Source organism: Pituophis catenifer, unplaced genomic scaffold, assembly GCF_029215685.1.
Source record: "Pituophis catenifer annectens isolate HBS135680 unplaced genomic scaffold, rPitCat1.0.hap2 SCAF_3, whole genome shotgun sequence".
In the NCBI taxonomy this organism is placed as follows: Eukaryota; Metazoa; Chordata; class Lepidosauria; order Squamata; family Colubridae; genus Pituophis; species Pituophis catenifer.
Window position 1 is genome coordinate 53,793,796 of NW_027256883.1, and position 21,317 is coordinate 53,815,112.

At 36.4% G+C, this 21,317-nt stretch overlaps 1 protein-coding gene across 3 annotated transcripts in view; it reads right to left on the reverse strand.

The window, feature by feature from the left end:
• Positions 1–21,317, reverse strand: part of PIEZO2 (piezo type mechanosensitive ion channel component 2) — a 150,447-nt gene that overhangs the window by 51,775 nt on the left and 77,355 nt on the right. For 2 of the 3 annotated variants that reach the window (XM_070942380.1, XM_070942379.1), the window contains exons 13-19: positions 20,461–20,617; positions 19,725–19,978; positions 19,179–19,327; positions 17,001–17,174; positions 12,652–12,693; positions 4,173–4,205; positions 3,577–3,824 (exon numbers count right to left, since the gene is read on the reverse strand). In XM_070942380.1, the coding sequence (XP_070798481.1) occupies positions 3,577–3,824; positions 4,173–4,205; positions 12,652–12,693; positions 17,001–17,174; positions 19,179–19,327; positions 19,725–19,978; positions 20,461–20,617 (1,057 nt within the window). The remainder of the gene's footprint in view (positions 1–3,576; positions 3,825–4,172; positions 4,206–12,651; positions 12,694–17,000; positions 17,175–19,178; positions 19,328–19,724; positions 19,979–20,460; positions 20,618–21,317) is intronic. The other variant, XM_070942381.1, reaches the window with a different exon arrangement.

The window sequence follows — 21,317 nt, forward strand, 5'->3', positions numbered from 1 at the left end:
GGGATCATGATTCAACTGAAACCATGCCACCACTTCTATCATCAAACATGTTTATTCCCTCCAAAATGTAGGGGGGGAAACAATGTAGGCTGGTGACCCCCAGGGGGAGAGCCTTCTCTGTGGGGGCACCTACTCTCTGGAATCAGTTGCCCCTGAGATAAGGAGAATCCAAGATCTCAGTGCCTTCCGCCATGCCCTTAAAATAAGGTGACCAGACGTCCCGCTTTTGGCGGGACAGTCCCGCTTTTGAGCAATTTGTCCCGCGTCCCGCGGCGTTTTAAAAAAGTCCCGATTTTTCATTCTGCCTCCTGAGTCCCGGCTGCCTCCTGAATCCCCGCTGATGGCTAGAGGGAAAAAAAACTCTTTAAACTCTTGCCGCGGGGCTTCAAAGGGCCGACCTACAGCTGATCAGTGTTAAAAAAAAATGAATAGACCCATGCCTGCAAAAATAGAAAAAACAGCCCCTGTTAACAGCTTCCGCTAGGTTAATTAGCTGCAAAAAGCTGCAAAAAGTTCCTGGAGCAGATTTTTTTCCCCCTAGCTATACTGAAAACAAAGGCGAAAGCAAAACTAAACCTGCAACGTGACAAAATGAGGCAGAGAGAGATTTCTTTCTTTTTCTTTTTCTTTTTCCTCACCAAAAAAGGTAGGTACAAAACTGCAAACAATGGGAAATTTTGGGCAAAAGAGGAGAGTTCAAGATTTTAAAACACAAAAGAAAAAAAGCTCTATTTAACTAGGGAATTGTAATAATTGAGATACTATTAATAATTGTATATTGTGTTGAAAGCAGAAATGGTTAAGTTGTGGTTTGGAGGAATATATGGGGGAAATTATTTGGTTTATTATTATTGGTAAATATAATTAATTGATTTGTAAGAAATTGGATTGCATGGAAATAATTGGAATATTCATGTTCATATTGATTAATATACAAAAAAGATAGTTATATAACTAATTGATTTATATTAAAATGTTGAATTTGTATTAAACAACTGTATTACATAATTACATAATTAACCAATGTGAGGATGGATATAAAAATAGATGACAATGGGAAGGGGTATAATATAGAATAGAAGGGAAAAATTGAATTTGATTAAGATTAGAGATGAGGATGAAGGGTAATATTGTTTTTTTAAAAAAAATAGATGAGGAATAAATATGGCAAAAAGGAAATATAGAAATTGTAAATTTAATTGAAATGACTAAATGCTGTTTAAATTTGTGAACCAGCCAAATATTCTGTTCAAAGAAAATACATTGTATGTTTGTATGTGTGTTTCTAATTATTGCCATTTATTCATATTTGTTCTCTTTTATTCTTTAAAGTTTAACAATTCATTCTTAATCTTAATATCTTTATATTTGCTTGGGGTTGGCTTTCTTCCCTTTCATCTTTTTTATTGTACAGCAATCTTTCTCCTCAAACCTACCACCACTCTCTTTTCTTTCCTTCTTACTTTCTCTTCCCCCCACCCTCTTTTTCTCCTCCCTACTTCCTCTTCCTTTCTCCTTCTCCTCCTCTCTTCCTCCCTCTCTTACCCTCACTCCTACTCTAATTTCCATTCCTTCATCCCTCTCTATTGCTGTATCCTTTAATGCATATGGACTACTCAGAGGGCTGAAAAAGTTATTTTTGACTGGTCCTCACACTTTTGACCAGTCCTTGAACTTATGACTGTCCTCACATTTTACATTTTTGCCCTATCTTGTCATCATGGTGAAGAGAAGCAGTTGTGAAATGAGTGACATGGTTGTTAAGAATGCTGCACGGGCATAAATATGAGGATGGTCATAAGTGTGAGGACCAGTCAAAAGTGCGAGGACCTGTCAGAAATGACTTTTTTCAGCCCTCTGGTTAGTCCTTTTGTGCATATGGACTACTCAGAGGGCTGAAAAAGTTATTTTTGACTGGTCCTCACACTTTTGACCAGTCCTCGAACTTACGACTGTCCTCACATTTTACATTTTTGCCCTATCTTGTCACCATGGTGAAGAGAAGCAGTTGTGAAATGAGTGACATGGTTGTTAAGAATGCTGCATGGGCATAAATATGAGGATGGTCATAAGTGTGAGGACCAGTCAAAAGTGCGAGGACCTGTCAGAAATGACTTTTTTCAGCCCTCTGGTTAGTCCTTTTGTGCATATGGACTACTCAGAGGGCTGAAAAAGTTATTTTTGACTGGTCCTCACACTTTTGACCAGTCCTTGAACTTATGACTGTCCTCACATTTTACATTTTTGCCCTATCTTGTCATCATGGTGAAGAGAAGCAGTTGTGAAATGAGTGACATGGTTGTTAAGAATGCTGCATGGGCATAAATATGAGGATGGTCATAAGTGTGAGGACCAGTCAAAAGTGCGAGGACCTGTCAGAAATGACTTTTTTCAGCCCTCTGGTTAGTCCTTTTGTGCATATGGACTACTCAGAGGGCTGAAAAAGTTATTTTTGACTGGTCCTCACACTTTTGACCAGTCCTCGAACTTACGACTGTCCTCACATTTTACATTTTTGCCTTATCTTGTCACCATGGTGAAGAGAAGCAGTTGTGAAATGAGTGACATGGTTGTTAAGAATACTGCACGGGCATAAATGTGAGGATGGTCATAAGTGTGAGGACCAGTCAAAAGTGTGAGGACCTGTCAGAAATGACTTTTCAGCCCTCTGAGTAGTCCCTATACACATAGCCATGGCCACCCGGTCACATGACCAGCTAGCTACGCCCACCCAGTCACATGGCCTCCAAGCCACGCCCACACAATAAGTCACGCCCACAATGGTGTCCTTCTTACCAATGTTAAAATCTGTTCACCTTACCCTATACACATAGCCATGGCCACCCGGTCACATGACCAGCTAGCCACGCCCACCCGGTCACATGACCAGCTAGCCACACCCACCCAGTCACATGACCAGATATCCACGCCCACAAAATAAGCCACGCCCACAATGTCCCTCTTTACCAATGTTAAAATCTGGTCACCTTACCTTAAAACCCACTTTTTCCAGCAAGCCGGGCTGGCTTAGGAAGAAATTTTTAAATTTTTAAAATGTTTTAATTGGTTTGTGATTTTTAAATTTTTGGGCCAAATTTATATATATTTTAATTGTTTTTAATATTTGTATTTCATGTTTTTAATTCTGGCTGTGCACCGCCCTGAGTCCTCAGGGAGAAGGGTGGCATATAAATTGAAAAAAAATAAAATAAATAAAATGAAGAGCTAATCAATGCAACATCTCTCCCTCTCTCTCTCTCTCTTACACCCCCCCCAAATAAGCAAACCACTTATTTAATTGAGTCACTGTTAACAATATAATTGTACTGCATTTTATAATTTCTGTAACATTTACCACATTGTTACACTCCAACATCATATAATCCCAATCCAATATGCACTTCATTACCTGTATTAATTCATTACTGAATATATATTTAATATATTTTATGTATATATTTATTTCTTTTTAAAGAAAGTTTGATAAGATACAAAATGCTGTCAGAAATTTCTAATTTATTCCATGCTAATCATCCAAATAGTAAAATAAAATTGATCATCCATCCACAACTCTACCTGATATTTCTTCTGTCTCCGATTCATCCTCATCTTCATCTTCATCTTCACCTTCACCTTCTTCATCCAATTCTTCTTCCTTTTTTTCATTATCATCTACTTCATTTTCACTTTTTCTTCTTTCCACTATATTTTCTTCCTGCAACATTTTTTCTTGATCTTGCAACATCTTTTCCTCTTCCTGTTCAATATTGGCATTCAAATTCATCATTGTGAGATCAGGCAAGCTTTCATCTTGATGCACCAGTCTAGTGGTACAGAAATGGTCATGTCAACAAACTGAACAGCTTTAAGTCTGAAAACACTAAATTTGGTTATTTTATAAATTAAAATGAACTGGAAATGCATTTTATAAATTAAAACGAACTGGAATACATGAGTCACACACTGTTCAAAAAATGAAAACGCCACATGGATTGCACCACAGTAGCAATCATTTGTTATTTTGATGCTAATATTCACATCAGTAATCAGTGATATTGTCACCTAAACTTGACATTTCCCCACAAAGGGGAAAAAATGGTCAAAGTTTAAGTTGTAGAAGCATGAAATGACATGTAATAGCAAGCATTTCATGACTTCACATGGGGACTTACTCATTTTGATGGATTGGTAATTTTTTCTTGATGCTGCTCAAATAATTGAAACAGAAAGAAAAAAGGAAACGAGAAGAGGAAGATCAGAGATAAGACATGATGCTATACGACTCATTAGCATTACCCATCTGTGGCAGCTTTCAAAAACATATTGTCTTAGTCTTAACAGAATGGATTTGCAAAAGCAAAAAGTACAGTTCCAGGATTTTGAATTACTCTTTCTAGGTATGAATATGAAAGTATGAATCCTCCCAATTTAAATAAATCATATCCTAAATATATATTTATATTTCTAAAAATATGAGCTGATTCTTCTTTAGATTCCTTGGCGTATTTTCCCAATTGAGGATAAGCACAGAAAAGCAAAAATTCTATGAACACTTTTGGAAGAGGTTAATATATGACATGCTATGAATTATCCATATTGTTCCAGTTATGCTTTCAAGAATTATGTAGGTAAGTTCAGTGTAAAGTACACAGTACATTGTTTATATCAATGTAAAAAATTGAAGCAATTACAATATGTATTCTAGAATTTTGATGTTATTTTATTAAGTTACATTATTTGCCTTGTCTCCTTTCAAAGATCATACAGTAGCAAGGTTATATGAAACTCAGAAAAACATTTCACTTTTGTTTATCTGTGATAAGCAAAACTCTCAGGATGCAGCATTAGTTTCTTTTTGTAAAACATTGGCACTGGAGAGTGAAACTTCAGATTCAGCACTAATATAAATCTGTCTAACATTAAATATGTTTGCCTAGACTTAAAGACTTCATTCCATGTCTACAATTACAAGACTTACTAGACGTTGTCCAGTAGAAAACTAAGTGCTACAAATTCTTGAAAGGACTGGACTGCATCAAAGGAATAAATATGCCATTACATTATAGCGCATGCAGATTCAAGCAAATAATTGGATAACATATTAATAGATATGCAGGGATAAATTGCTGGCCATCCCAAATTCTCAAAACGGTTTTCAGTGAAAACAGTGCTAAAGCCTGGAAGCTTATGTGTAATTGATAGGAATGGAGATATTGAAAATCAATCAATTATTGGCTGGCAAATAAATAAACAAACAAACAATAATGGTTCTTGCCTCAAAATATTATCTAAATGAATATCCAGAGGGAATGGATACTCTACATGGAAGTTTTGGTGATAAAAATGGGCCATCTGTTGTAGTTATTTAAAGGTGTTATAAAAAAACAAGAATCAGATAATTATGAACTAGAACATAATTTTACAAAGGATCCTCAGTCACTAACTTTATCGGCTGCCCCCTCCTCCACTATTGATACTGTTAAGGTCCCTGAAGGTTATACTTTGACGATCCTACCAGGGGTGAAATCTAAAAATTTTTGCTACCAGTTCTGTGGGCGTGGCTTAATTAGTGAGTGGGGCTTGGTGGTAAGGTGACTGGGAGGGCGTGGCTTGTTAGTCAGGTGGGCGTGGCCAAGTCAATGTCACTTCTTTGCCCTTTTTTAACCTACAAAACACAACACAACACAACTGGCTCACCCACAATATAAAAGCAGCTGTGCTAGACCCAAAATGGCCCCGTAACAAGCAGGAACCTCACACAGCCACAAAAAGCCCAAAAAAACAACTTTCACACTTTACACACACACACACACACAACACAACACAACACAACACAACTGGCTCATCCACAATGTAAAAGCAGCTGTGCTAGACCCAAAATGGCCCCTGCAACAAGCAGGAACCTCACACAGCCACAAAAAGCCCAAAAAAACAACTTTCACACTTTACACACACAACATTCCACATACAGCTTTGTGAGATTTTGTGTGTTTGTGTAGTTAGAGTGAAACACTACAGAAACACACTAAATCTCAGAAAGCTGCACAAATATTATTTTATTTTATTTTTATTTTTATATAAAAGCAGCTAAATTTAAAACTTCCTAAACTTTAAATGGCTAGGTCTAAAAAAAGAAAAAAACCCAATTAACTATTTTTTTAAAGCTCCCAAAGGGGAAAAAAACCTTACCCAATAGAACAGGGGTCTCCAACCTTGGCAACTTTAAGACTTGTAGACTTCAACTCCCAGAATTCCTCAGCCAGCTTTGCTTTGCTGGCTGAGGAATTCTGGGAGTTGAAGTCCACAACTCCCTGCCTGCTTGATTGCAGGCAGGGAGATTCAGTTGCTTGCTGATGCAATGGATTTACAATGGGATTACAGCAAGGCGTTTCGACCAGCAGCTAAGGTAAGCAAGCTGAGGGGGGGAGGGGGAGGGATTTTTCCTTCCGATTAGCAGGCAACAGCTGAGATCGTCAGACCTTGGCTGGTCAGAGCCATTTAAAAGAAAAAAAAGCCTCTGATGATTGCGCGGCTCAGCTGGGCATGGGGGGAGGGGGCAGGGATTTTTGCTACCGGTTCTCCGAATTGCCCATCGCCATCACTACCTACTCGCCCGAGCCGGTCCGAACCAGGAGCATTTCACCCCTGGATCCTACCGTGTTTCCCCCAAAATAAGGCCCTGTCTTATATTTTTTTGCACCCCGAAATAAGCACTTGGGCTTATTTTCAGGGAGGTCTTATTATTTTGGGGCACGTGGAGCAAGACAGGGCTCCTCTTGCCATGTTACCTGATTTCCAGCTCTGTCTCCCTAATCCTAATCAGAGGAAATGGCAGGGACCAGCTGCACATGCATTTTTGGGGAGGACTTATTTTCAGGGGGGCTTATTTTAGTGCATGTACTCAAAAGCCCAATTGGGCTTATTATCAGGGGATGTCTTATTTTCGGGGAAATAGGGTATTATACTGAAATAAGTTAACTGATTTCATTGTTATTTCTTTCTATGTATGAAGAATCATAGCCATAAAGTGATGAATAAAATATGATGCAAATGTCTTATTTTAAGAGGTATCATTCATACATATATAACCCAAAATATAGTCACATAAGTATTATTCTAAGGCAGGGGTGTCAAACTCAATTTCATTGAGGGCTGCATCAGGGTTGTGTTTGACTTTGGGGGCGCTGGGGGGGCATAGCTGGGGTGGGCGTGGCCAGATTGACATCACTCATGTTGGGGGTGCCTAATCAGTGTTTATGATGCTCATTTTTAATTATTGCTATATTGTCAATGTTGACTTGGATGAGTCAAAGTAAAATAGTCGCACTAACCACGGAATTTCACATCAGTTTGTACTCTGAGCCTAATGATAGCAACCAATCCTCCTCCAAAAGCCCAAATTTTGAAATCCTAAAAGTCTTAAAGTCAGTCTACCTCATGGGTCAGCAACCTGTGGCTCTGGAGCCGCATGTGGCTCTTTCATCCCTCTGCTGCGGCTCCTTGTCACCAGTCGGCTCCATAATTGATAGGGCTTTCGGTTAAGACAGGTAGAGGAAAAAGGACGCCTCGCTAGGAGGAGACTCTATGGTGGGGGAACCAGACTTCCGGTTGGCAGAGGAAAAAGGATGCCGCACTAGGAGGAGACTCTATGGTGGGGGAACTGTCCAGAATTGAATGGGGGGACTTCCGGTTAGGACCTTTGTGGCTCTTTGAGTGTTTAAGGTTGCCGACCCCTAGTCTACCTAGTGGTTGATGTTTAAACTTAATAAAAAACAGTATTCTTTTTTCAGTGTCATATCTGCTCAACACAGCTGATGGTATTCCCGTATAAAGACAATGAACAAACAATACAGGAGATGGTATTAAGCCAGAATTATGCCTTTGAAGAATTTCTGTTTTCTATTTTAACTCAGTTAACAATCAATCCTTTACGAACCAGTTGTTTCTTCTCTTTCCTATCTCAGAATTTGGCTGTTCTTACTTTATGAGTAGGAACAAACTCCTTATCTGTGAGCCATAGGCTTCATCTATCTGCCTGACTTCTACCTCCAGACTCTATGTCACATATGCTTGTCTAGGTTAGATAGTTTTATTTGCCAATTTTTCATTTTTAAAACCATGCGTTGAACTGAAAGATACATTTTTGCCAGTATAAACATGTCTTCATATGTCTTCCTAACTGGCGAGCTACTTTAGGAAAACAGTAAGTGAAACTTAATTTAGGAGTATTGAAACAATGAATTTCTGATGTGATTGATTAAATGAATGTACAATGTACATCATTTGTGTGATCATTTGATATGACAACAACAATTGATTGAAATGATATACTGGTAATTTATAAAAATTACACAAATAACTACTGCCATAAAATAGTTTCTTATTTAATTTATAAAATTTATTCAAAGTTAATTATTTAATGGACACCTACTCCCCCAATTGGTCCATTAAAATGATTTATTAGTATTACTGCATCATTTCTCATGAATTCAGAATGAAAATAAAAATAATAAGATTGGGAAAATAATTTCTGAAAAGTTACTGAAGCATGAATAATGCCAAATTTGCAATGGAATTATAGTTTTCAAAACATGTTAATCCACTTTTATGGCTCAGAGAAGTAAGTGAACTTTAAACATAAATATCTTTCTTTTAGATTGATAAATGCATCTTATAGTTACAAACAAAAAGACTTTAATTTTTAGGACCCAACTTATTTCTATTCAGATGACTCCACCAAGATATAAATAACTGAGGACTATTTTTACAGCTTGTTCACCACCTACAGTAGTGAAAACATTACTTCCTTTCACATAGAAGTTAGTGAAGCCCACAAATTTTTCTTTAGAATGAACTAGGCATGTCCAAGTTAATTTCCATAATTGGACAGATCCAGTCTGGGGATCTGTTTCATGATCTCCCATACTCATCAACTAGTTCTCTTTTTTAATGCTGGTGGGTCATGGTAGAGAAGAGGAAGAAATCGAACTTTACAAAAATCAACTTTCAAGTTCTTTACAATTCAAACATCTATGAATTTGCCTAAATAATTCACTAAATGCACGAACTGGAAGATGTTTTTTATTACTTCAAAAAATAAATCAAGACAAATTATGGACTAAATATCAGAGTACAAGTGAACAATATTCAGTATAAAGTGGGAAACACTGCAAAGAAATACTTTGCCTTAATTTGAGAACATTTTTTTTAAAAAAATCCTGCTGATCATAAGTGAAGAAGAAAACAGCAACTGCAACACACCTTGTCTTTTCAAAAACTTATATAAGAAAAAGTATCTTAGAAATTTTATTAGTAAATTCTTCGAAGAGCAAAAAACAGAAAAGGGGAAAGAAGGAGACTACAGATGACCAACAGGCAACTTTTACAAACCAAGATAACATTCAGAAGGATATGCTTAACTGAACAGTCCTCCTAAAAGTGTTCTCCATTCCTAGGGTAAGTTTGACTTACTGCAGTTTTGTTGTACAGGTAGTCTCAACTTACAACCACAATGAGCCTTTATTGACAAGCAAACGGGAAAACCAAATTTATGGTTAAGTGAATCTGGCTTCCCCATTTTCTTTGCTTGTCAGAAAGTCATAAATATGAACCAGCTGCTAAGCGTCTAAATTTTGATCATGTAACCATGGGGATGCTGCAACAATCATAAGTGTGAAAAACAATCATGTCACTTTTTTCAGTACTGTTGTAACTTCGAACTATCACTAAATGAATGGTTGTAAGTCAAGCCAACAAGTCAACTTGTTAGTCCAGGTTAGTTATATTTTGAACATAACAAATGCAACATTTGAACAAGAATAAAAATAATTTATGAAAACAAACATTTTACAAACATTTTTTTTCCTCTAGGTTTATATTTGCATTTTACCAATAAGCAATGTAAATTACATTGCCTATCAACTATTCCTGAATCCTGGAATATAAACCAAGATTATCATGAAAAAATATGTTTTTTAAAAAATGGCTAGCAGTGCCTAGCATGATGCAAAAAATTAGCAAAGAATGTGTGTGAAAAACCAAAAGGTTCCAACATGAGCAAGATGCATCAAGATGCATCAGAACTGAACCAGACCACGAATATTTGTCTTGCACGCCTCTATTTCTTAGCCATATTTTCCACTAGAATCCAGCCAGATTGTAATGCATTCTTACTATACTATGAAGATGCACAGCCTCAATCACATTGAATATAAACAGGTATCATAATAAGCCAGCCATAAGAGTGCTTCGGTAAAGACCCAAACAGAACAGTCATTAGTAAGAAGCTACAGTCATCATTGCCAACGTTAGAGTTACAGCAGCCAGCCACCCATGATCAATATTATGCTGTGCAGAACCCCTTAGAATGCAGATATAGAAAATTGTGATACAGAAGCAAAAAAACAGAAAGAGAAATGTTCAATTACAGGGAGGCACTAAAGAGTATCAAGTCTATTCAGGAATAAATATTTGAGTCTAGTCCTTAATGAACAGTCACTGCAACAGATGGAACTGAAGCTATCAAGACTTTAAAAAGAGCAGAACAGTATTACAATAATAGCTGATAATAGAGAATAGATAGATTAATACATAGATAGCTCAACATTGAACTGTAGGCGTTTAGTATTCTCTGATCTCAGTTATTTAACTACAGATATTTCATTACCAGGTTAAGCAACATTTAAAGTGCCTGGAGAAATGGAATTCTCTGGCTATTTATATGTGTCTTGCCTTGTCAGACTTGATTGACATGTGGTTTCTTCCTTGATGGTTGCTTGATTAGCATATTGTTTCTTCCTTGGTCATTATCTGATACTGTTTTCTGCCTAATTGGTTTGTTGCTGGCCAGGGAGGATATGCTATGGGCTATTTGTTTCATTCCTTGACTTTTGGTTGTATCTTTTAAATAATATTAGATGAGATTTATCTGTATGTGTCTGTGGATGACTGATTTGTGTGAATACCCAAATTCCAGGATTTTCCTAAGAGTTTTGGATTTGACTTGGTCTAGAACAAGGGTGTTAAACTGGATTTTTCGAGGGTTGGACCAGCATTGTAGTTCTCCGTGGGCCAGCCGGGGGGGGGGGGAGAGATGGGGCGGATGCCTCCTGCAACACCTTGCTGGCAAAAAGGGGAATGGGGGGGCCACGCGTGGCCCCCTCATGTCCCATTTTGGCTGCCAGAGGCACCATGGGCCAGTCCTTTACTATTTCCAGGCTGGCCCTGCAGGCTAGATTTAAGCCTTGAGTGACACCCCTGGGCTAGAATGTCAATAATTTTCCTGGTAGGGCAAGACACTCCACCAAACTTGACTCTCGTATGCACCAATAATGCTATATAGCCTGATAACAAAACATCTGAAGGAAAATAACCAAACTCAGAGAACACCAAGAACCCAATAACTGATCATTTGGCATTAGGCTCAGCCATTCTGCTACCTCAGTTGTTCCTGGATACATTTTTGTGTTACCTTCTAGATCAGGGGTGTCAAACTTGTGTCATCACGGCGGCGTCACATGACGTATCGGGATTTTTTCCCCCTTCATTAAGTCGGACAGGGGCGGAGCCAGCATGTGATGCATCTGGCCCACGGGCCACGAGTTTGACACCCCTGTTCTAGATGCTCTCAATTGTAGCTTTTTAGAATACATGGGATTACTTACTTCAGTTCAACTTTTTTCTACTTACTAACTTTTAGATACTTGCATAATCTACCATTATAGTCACACTGTGGTTATGTAACATGGTAAATTATAAGGTATTCAAAATATAGCTTTCATCTTTCTATATTCTGGAATAGAAGTGTCAAAAACTTTAAATTTCTTTAAACTTCTGCTTTCTTTTGTATCAGAATAATTAATCAGTGGAATCACTTGACTCCAGAAGTTGTGAGTGCTCCAACATTGGAGGCTTTTAAGAAGAGATTGGACAAGCATTTGTCTGAAATGTTATAGAGTTTCCTTCTTGAACTAGGGTTTTGAACTAGAAGACCTCCAAGGTCCCTTATTCTCTCTTATTCTGTGTACATTGGGTGTGCACTGTGGCCACAATCTTGATTTTTTTTATCACAGCTTGCAGATATCCCTGCTCTGGTTTCCTTTGCTACTTTATGTATCTCAACTTACTATTTACTTGATAAAACAATGGCTTAACATCCAGCAGAAAATAAAATAAAACTGAATGTATCAATTGCAAGTCATTTTTTTTTTAAAAAAAGAGCTTCAATTAAAGCAAGGGGAATATTATAAACATACACTGAAGCCCAAATACCTGAACTCCAAACACTTAGAATGTAGTTGATTTAAATATTAAAACCTAACTAATTTACATACACAAATGTATGCACATGCATGATAGTATATTGCTACCAGCATGTTTCCAGAGGAAACCTTTATGTCTAATTAATTTAAAGTGGCTGAACATTTATTGAATTCTGCTCAGCTTTAAAATGAACCAATACTCTTAGCTTTTAAAAAGAGACTATTAAGATTGCACAAAAAAATTATAATACTGGGAAGTTGTGTTATTTGAATAGCATTATGTTCTCTGACGATCATGAATAGCCTTATTGTTTTTATTTTAAAGATTGAATGTACAACTACATAAACACTAAATTTTTAGGTTAAAAAAAGGAATAATTAAAATACCCACCTATTTATTATAAGATAAACACGACCATTGACTTTGGCATGGCTTTGGTAACAGATGAAAGTGTGAGAATGCATAAGGTGGCAGCAGAAAAATTAGAGAAAGAGAAAAGAAGAATACTGTTAAACAGGATTAAAGATAGATATTTTTCTCAGGAAGCACACAAGGAAAAAAGCTGCAATGATGTAGTATGCATATTGAAAAAACATCACAACCCCTGCAGAAAGAAGAACATGTAAACTTCTATTTGCCCATGACTTTGTATACACTGCCAGGAGCTAGAAGGAGGAAAGTAGATGAAATGTTCCATTTTGTGTCTCTCTTATATGGCTTGTTTTTCTGTTCCCATTTATTTATTAATAAAGTATAAGATGCACCTTTTTCCCCCCTAAAAGGAGGTGAAAATTTAGGTGCATCTTATACACCGAATGTAGCCCCGTCCACCCACTGGCCCCCACTCTTTGGCCTCTGCCTCGCAGCAGTTACCTCCTTGCAAGCAAACAGCAAGAAAAAACAGCTCCTTTCAGCTTCAGCACAGCCTAATTAGCACAAGTTGGTGGGATCAGCCTCCCGACTCTCAGCTGATTTGCTCTCAGCTGTTTTGCGCAGGGCTCTGCTGCTTGCTGCAAAGAGATAAATTGCTGGAGCAGATTTTTTTTTTCCTTGTGCTAATCAAGCTATGCTGAAAACGAAAATGAAAGTAAAGCAGGCTGTTTGCTGTTTGCTGCAACGAGGCAAAATTGCTCAGAGGCAGAGGCAGAGACAGAGGGAAATTTCTTTTTCTTCTTTTCTCACCAAAAAAGATAGGTGTGTCTTATACGCCGGTGTGTTTTATACTCCGAAAAATATGGTAAATGTGGAAGTTAGTAAATAAAATGAAATACTATACATACATACACAACTATACATATATGAGAGCCAGTATGGTGTGGTGCTTAAAATGTTGGGTTAGAAACCAGGAAATTGTGAGTTCTAGTTCTACTTTAGGCATAGAAGCCAACTGGGTGACTTTAGGCCGATAATACTCCATCAGCCCAACTCACCTAAGAGGTTTGTTGTTATGGGGAAATAGGAGGATAAAGGAGTATTAGGCATGGTTGCCACCTTAAGTTGCCCAAGATATACAATAAAGATGCAATAAATATCTACATTTATATATCTATATCATCTATATCTGTTTAACAATAGTTACAGATATTTTCCATAGAGAGAGAAGTCAATTATACTTTCAGTTGTTCATCCACTAAAGATGAAAAGCTTATCAGAAGAGAGAGCTTCCTCAATTCAGTTCAATAAATATAGTTGCAAAACATATAGTGATTACTCATTTGAAAAGTTAAGCACTCCAAGCTATTTCCTTGGGTGATCAATTTTGATTTTTTTCACATTTGAATGTTTAAAAATTCAAATAATTTCCTAAACCATTTGTGAAGAAAAGAAAAATTAATGAAAACACACCAACCATACCACCTGTCTCTCCATAACTACACTGACACCAACATTATATATTCATCATGATGTCATGCTGAGAGGTACATTCTTTTGTTCTTGCATCACAATGTCATTTCCAAGTACTTAAGGGGTAGAGTTTATATTATGCTGTATTGTCACTTACAATCTACTTGTAGACACCTGTATAGGAGACTGGAGATGCAAATAATTTACAGTTAGGTCCAGAAATATTGGGACATCGACACAATTCTAACATCTTTGGCTCTATACACCACCACAATGGAGTTGGAATGAAACAAACACAATGTGTTTTAACTGCAGACTGTCAGCTTTAATTTGAGGGTATGTACATCCAACTCAGGTGAACGGTGTAGGACTTACAGCAGTTTGTATATGTGCCTCCCACTTGTTAAGGGACCAAAAGTAATGGGACAATTGGCTTCTCAGCTGTTCCATGGCCAGGTGTGTGATATTCCCTCATTACCCCAATTACAATGTGCAGATAAAAGGCCCAGAGTTCATTTCAAGTGTGCTATTTGCATTTGGAATCTGTTGTTGTCAACTCTCAAGATGAGATCCAAAGAGCTGTCATTATCAGTGAAGCAAGCCATCATTAGGCTGAAAAAACAAAACAAACCCATCAGAGAGATAGCAAGAACATTAGGCGTGGCCAAAACAACTGTTTGAAACATTCTCAAAAAGAAGGAATGCACCGGTGAGCTCAGCAACACCAAAAGACCCGGGAGACCACGGAAAACAAGTGTGGTGGATGACCGAAGAATTCTTTCCCTGGTGAAGAAAACACCCTTCACAACAGTTGGCCAGATCAAGAACACTCTCCAGGAGGTAGGTGTATGTGTGTCAAAGTCAACAATCAAGAGAAGACTTCACCAGAGTGAATACAGAGGGTTCACCACAAGATGTAAACCATTGGTGAGCCTCAAAAACAGGAAGACCAGATTAGAGTTTGCCAAACAACATCTAACAAAGCCTTCACAGTTCTGGAACAAGATCCTATGGACAGATGAGACCAAGATCAACTTGTACCAGAGTGATGGGAAGAGAAGAGTATGGAGAAGGAAAGGAACTGCTCATGATCCTAAGCATACCACCTCATCCGTGAAGCATGGTGGTGGTAGTGTCATGGCATGGGCATGTATGGCTGCCAATGGAACTGGTTCTCTTGTATTTATTGATGATGTGACTGCTGACAAAAGCAGCAGGATGAATTCTAAAGTATTTCGGGCAATATTATCTGCTCACATTCAGCCAAATGCTGCAGAACTCATTGGATGGCGCTTCACAGTGCAGATGGACAATGACCCAAAGCATACTGCAAAAGCAACCAAAGAGTTTTTGAACGGACAGAAGTGGAATGTTATGCAATGGCCAAGTCAATCACCTGACCTGAATCCCATTGAGCATGCATTTCACTTGCTGAAGACAAAACTGAAGGGAAAATGCCCCAAGAACAAGCAGGAACTGAAGACAGTTGCAGTAGAGGCTTGGCAGAGCATCACCAGGGATGAAACCCAGCGTCTGGTGATGTCTATGCATTCCAGACTTCAGGCTGTGATTGACTGCAAAGGATTTGCAACCAAGTATTAAGAAGGGAAAGTTTGATTTATGATTATTATTCTGTCCCATTACTTTTGGTCCCTTAACAAGTGGGAGGCACATATGCAAACTGCTGTAAGTCCTACACCGTTCAGCTGAGTTGGATGTACATACCCTTAAATTAAAGCTGACAGTCTGCAGTTAAAGCATATTGTGTTTGTTTCATTCCAATTCCATTGTGGTGGTGTATAGAGCCAAAGATGTTAGAATTGTGTCGATGTCCCAATATTTCTGGACCTGACTGTAATTGATCCATATTTGCTAATTTTTCATATAGATTTTTGTTTGTGATTTTAATTCCCAAAACATAGTGGTCTCCTATAAATTACATCATTTTTGTGTATGGGAAGGCATATAGTCTCATCAATCCTTCATTAAGTTTTGATGCAGTTATTCTTAATTCTTTTGGGTAACAAATCTGAACAATATATTATTCTGCCTTTATTTCACTTCTATGAAAGCAGTTATTTTTTAATTTTCTAAGTCAGCTTTTGTCCTTAAAGAGCATTCCTACATAGAATCAGATAAGAAAACAGAAGTGACTCTTTTGTTATGCAATATCATTATCCCTGATAGTTTAGTTTTACAAAGGTTTCCAAATTTGAGTCTTATGATATTTTCTTCTCTCTGTAGGAGAACCATAATAAGCATCAACATGATCTATTTTGACTGTAGGGAAGAAGCTGCATTTCTTTGTCTCTTGCATTTGCATTTTTAATTTTATTTCTGTAAAACTTGTTAAGGTAAAATATTTAACTAAAATAATAAAATGTTAAATCATTGAAGGTTTTCAAAAATAGATTGAACAACCATTTGACCAGGATGTTATAAGATAACTAGAAGACCCCCGCCCCCCAATTCTTTGATTCTATATTAAAAGAATTTTAATGGTCAATAGATACAACCGAGTTCCTACAGTTCCTTCTCAAATTATAAGTAATGCAGCAACCCAGAATATATTTGATAGAGAATAAATCTCATTAAATTCTGTCTGCTGCTGGAAAAACCACATATAAAGAATTCAGACCAAAATAGCATTTTTGTGGTTGAAGTGAAGGTTTGTAGATCATGAGATTTCTAAGGGGTATTTATTATTCAGTCACAGAGAACAGGCCATCTTTCTCTAATTATACTCTTTTTCCTCAAAATCCAAAGTTACTTGACTATAAGGTGATAAGGAGACAATTTAACCAACCAACCAACCAACCAACCAACCAACCAACCCCCCAATTCAAACCTTGGGGGGGGCAATAAAATGAAGGAAAATTTTCTGTTTTGTTTACCTGTAAATGGCATTGTCTTGTTTGCTGACTATGGCTTTTAAATCTGTGAGTTGGAGGAATCGGTCATGGAAGTAATGCAAGTGCAATATGCATACCAATAGAAAGGAGGTTGGGATAAAAATGCGAGTGAATAATTCTGCTGTAGAATACTGTTCTAAGCCAAGATCCTTTAGCCTGAAATATAAAATAATTCAAGTTACAGCTATATTTCATAACTCGTAAATAACCTTCACAATCTTTTAGACTTGTCAGAAAGCACAAGGAAAAGTTAAAACATTTTTATTTTTACAAACAATAAGCAGTTTTGAAAATTATAAAAAGCAACAAAATAGTAATAGCTATCCCGATGGGATCCAGATCCAGATCCAGAAAAGACTTGCAAGAAATGCTTCTAAAAATAGTCGTGATAGTTTCTTTATCTATTCCTTAACCTAAAAATCTAAATTTAGCTGTATTTCATGGCAGAACATTACCCAATATTGACCTGGTACAGCACCAAGATTTTACCTCGGTGCTTACAATGTGAAAAAACGAATTCAGAATTATAATACAAAATAACATGTAAAAAACAGAAACAAGTGGACATAACTGAAATAATGTTGAAAAGACAGCATATGAATTAAATTCAAAGACCTAAAAATATTAGATTCATAACATATTAAAAGTCTTAGGAAAAATAAAAAGATGGTTGCCTATTGTCTCAAGCTCATAAAAATAAGCCTGTGCATTCTGCCAATCTAAAACTGCAACTGTCTTGTTCAGTACAATGGATAGGCTGCATATTGAATGATACCTTCACTGCAGATACAACCTCAGCAGAACTCTCTGAATCCAGCAACACGGTGAAACTTTGGAATTAGTTCTGGTCTTTTAATTTATAAGGCTGAAAAATTTCTTGTTCATCATTTTCTTTTGTGATTATACCAAAATTCACTTACAAGTGAACAAAGGCTGACTGAAAAATATTCTTTCACTAAACAGCTTTATTTTTAAAAACATCCTGTGATTTCTGGTCCCAAAACAGAAATTAGTAGAAAAATCTTTTTTTTTTTCCACAAAACTATAGTGGAAATTTTTTTCACCCAACATGTTTGACTACAGGATGAGAGATACGGAAGACTGGTCAACTGCAGAAGTAAAAACATGAACTCTGATCAAAGTTATACAGATAGGCATCAACTTACAATTGGGCCTGGAATTTTCGTTGCTAAGTGAGTCATCATATGATTAGACCTTAATTTACAACCAGTTTTACCATGGTTGTTGAGTGAATCAGGTAGTTTTTAAGTAAATCATTTGGTCATTAAGTGAATATGGCTTCCCCCATTGACTTTGTTTATCAGAAGATGGCTGAGAAAGTAGCAAATTGACTAGAAGACACTGCAACCATCATGAATGTAAGCCAGTTGCCAAGAGCCCAAATTGTGATCATGTGACTGTGGGGCATGGATGTGTGTGTGACGGTCATAACTTTGAGGATGATCACTTTTTTTACTACTGCCATAACATGGAATCGTTAAACAAATGGACATAAGCCAAGGATTACTCATACTGGAATAGATATTTTTTAATGTGTGAATTCAGCAACATCTGAAGGGAAAGTTAAGGGCGAAAATTTTAAAAGAATGTATCACATTATTATGGCACAAACCTTTCTGATTTTGAATTTATACTGTGACATAAAATTTAAGGGTAGATCTTGTGGCATAATTGCACAATGCTGCTTTTATTATTTTGATGAAAGCATGAAGAACATGCCATGTGTTTGAACTAACAAAAATAAATGCTAAATCAGAAGCTTTGACGCTTGAAAACTATGCATATAGTGCACACACCATGCACAATTAATTTCTTTAATTTAGCTTGGAATGCTGTCTAGAATGAAAACAACTTCTTCAAGTATTGGCCTCTCAATGGTCTCATATTTGATTTCTGAAGGGATTGAGTTAAAATTGAAGGTACATGAAAAAATAAATCTTTTGGTTAAAAGTTGAAGAGATAGGATTGATTTTGGATTGATTTACAAAAGAGAAGCTGAATATTTGTTTCTTCTAAAGAAAGGTATTTCCTAAATATGGTCACTTATAAAACGTCAGGTATCTAAAGTAATATTAGTGTTTCATAATTCACCATCCAAATGAACTGCATTTTAAAAATGGAGTAACAAATAATACTTACTGATCATCATTCATGTTTGTCATGTTTTTCCACAAGTTAGGGAATGCTTTAAACTGATATGTGTAGATGAAAACAAGCACTAACATAGTGTAAACCACAACTGACATCCAAAAGTATTTCAGAATTCGTCGCCACCATTCATAGTGGACCTACCAAATAAGAAATTAAGTCTCACATAATATTCATCATTTGCAGTCATTTATCATAATTCAGTGATCACAATTTCAGAAATTCTTCTAAGATCATTTGATACATTTAAATGCCAAGCTGCATTAAGCTGAACTTAATGATTGTTGGTAGTCTTGTTCTCTTTCTGTTCTCCCCTTCCTCTTGCTCTGTCAAAAACCTATGTTGATTTTGATTTGACTCACACTTGTTTTATTTTTATATGGTTTTATATGTTTACAAGATTGATTAATTTTGTCCTTCAAAATTACTCCTTATACTTTGTAAAAACAGCATACTTAATAAAAAATAAAAAAGAGAAAGAAACAGAAACAGAATGGCAATGTTCTTTTTTTAAAAAATAGGATTTTTACTACTTACCTGATAAAGGACTACACAAAACAAGAAGAGCATCATATAGATGATTTTGTACATGACAATTTTTCCCTCAAAGCTGACAAAGAAGAACATTCCTCCGCAGACATAAATCCAGTACTTAACAAACATCGCCATCACCATGTTTCCTAGAACTTTCATTACATCTTCTTCCTCTTCTTCTTCCTCCTCCTCTTCCTCCTTCTCCTTCTCCTCCTCTTCCTTCTCCTCTAATTCCCCCACTTCTTCTTCCTCTTCCTCTTTGGAGGATTCTTCTTCTTCTTTTTGGGATTCATTCTCTGTAAATGTAACATTCGAATACATGTCATTAATTGCATTATTTTACAATGTTATAATTATTGATAAAAAGTTGAACTGCGCTGGTCACATTGGCTGATACACAATACTGTCTTACAGTAAAACATAGACATATCACATTAGTCAACAATGTAGTACATTTAATTAAAAAATACACAATTTAATAGGAAAAGATGAAATAAGGAAAGGGAATTGAGGCAGATTCTTTGTGTCACATCTTGAGAATTTGGGTACAAATTTTAATGCCATCTTTTTATGGCAAGTTAATACAAAACTTAAATTGGAAAAAATCAGAAGCAAAACCAATCCTTAATTTAGTTAATTCTTAATTCTTCCCCACTAGATTTATAAATACACAGTAGTTGAATCCTCAGTATTTCCTAGGTAATTGTGTACTTCTCTATTGACAACAATATCACAAAACTACCTTCTATATTGACTTGAAATGTGTATTCACCTTTTTCTTCACTCTCTTCCTCTCCAATTTTGACCTCTGACAAAACAGTTTCATTTAATTGCAAAGACTTCCGCTCAGTGAGGTGTTGTCTCAACAGCAGCCAAAAAGTAAGTCCAAAAAGTATCTATCAGCAGAAATTGAAACCAAAGAGGAGACACACTATTGAATAAGTTATTGAATTTCCATGATCCATAGTATGGTGATAGCACATTTAAGATAAACTGAATGATATTGCCAAACTTCTTCCATATATCAGCAATAATCTTGAGCCCGAATTAAGTCATGTTGTAGAAACATTATTAATGTCCTCAAGGAGTATCCCTGGCTTTTCATCATAGCTATACATGAATATATATCACAGTATATGACATAACTTGTTGCTTTCCAAATATATATTGGATTACAAATGTTGAAAACATTTTAGCCAGTGCTAATGTATCTGGAAGGCCAAAATTTGGGAAATGTTGTAATACACAATGGAGAGGCCTAAATGATCATTAGAACCAAAGAGGCTTATCTTATTCCTATTTTGCTTTGGCTTGCAGCCTAGTTTATAAATTAATAAATTATAAATTAAGATAATTATATTCATCATTAGAGATTGGCTAAATACTCATCTTAATACATGTGATTTTTTTGGCTTTCTTTCCTCAATTTTATTTATGTATTATTTATTAAATTTATTTGCTGCCCATCTTGTTTTGAAGCAAATCTAGGCAGCTTACAGCATTACAAGCATTAAAATCATAAACGTTAAATATTTCTAAAACAATAAAAACAGAAATTACAATCAAAAATAGAAGTATTGTTAAAAGATGGGGAGG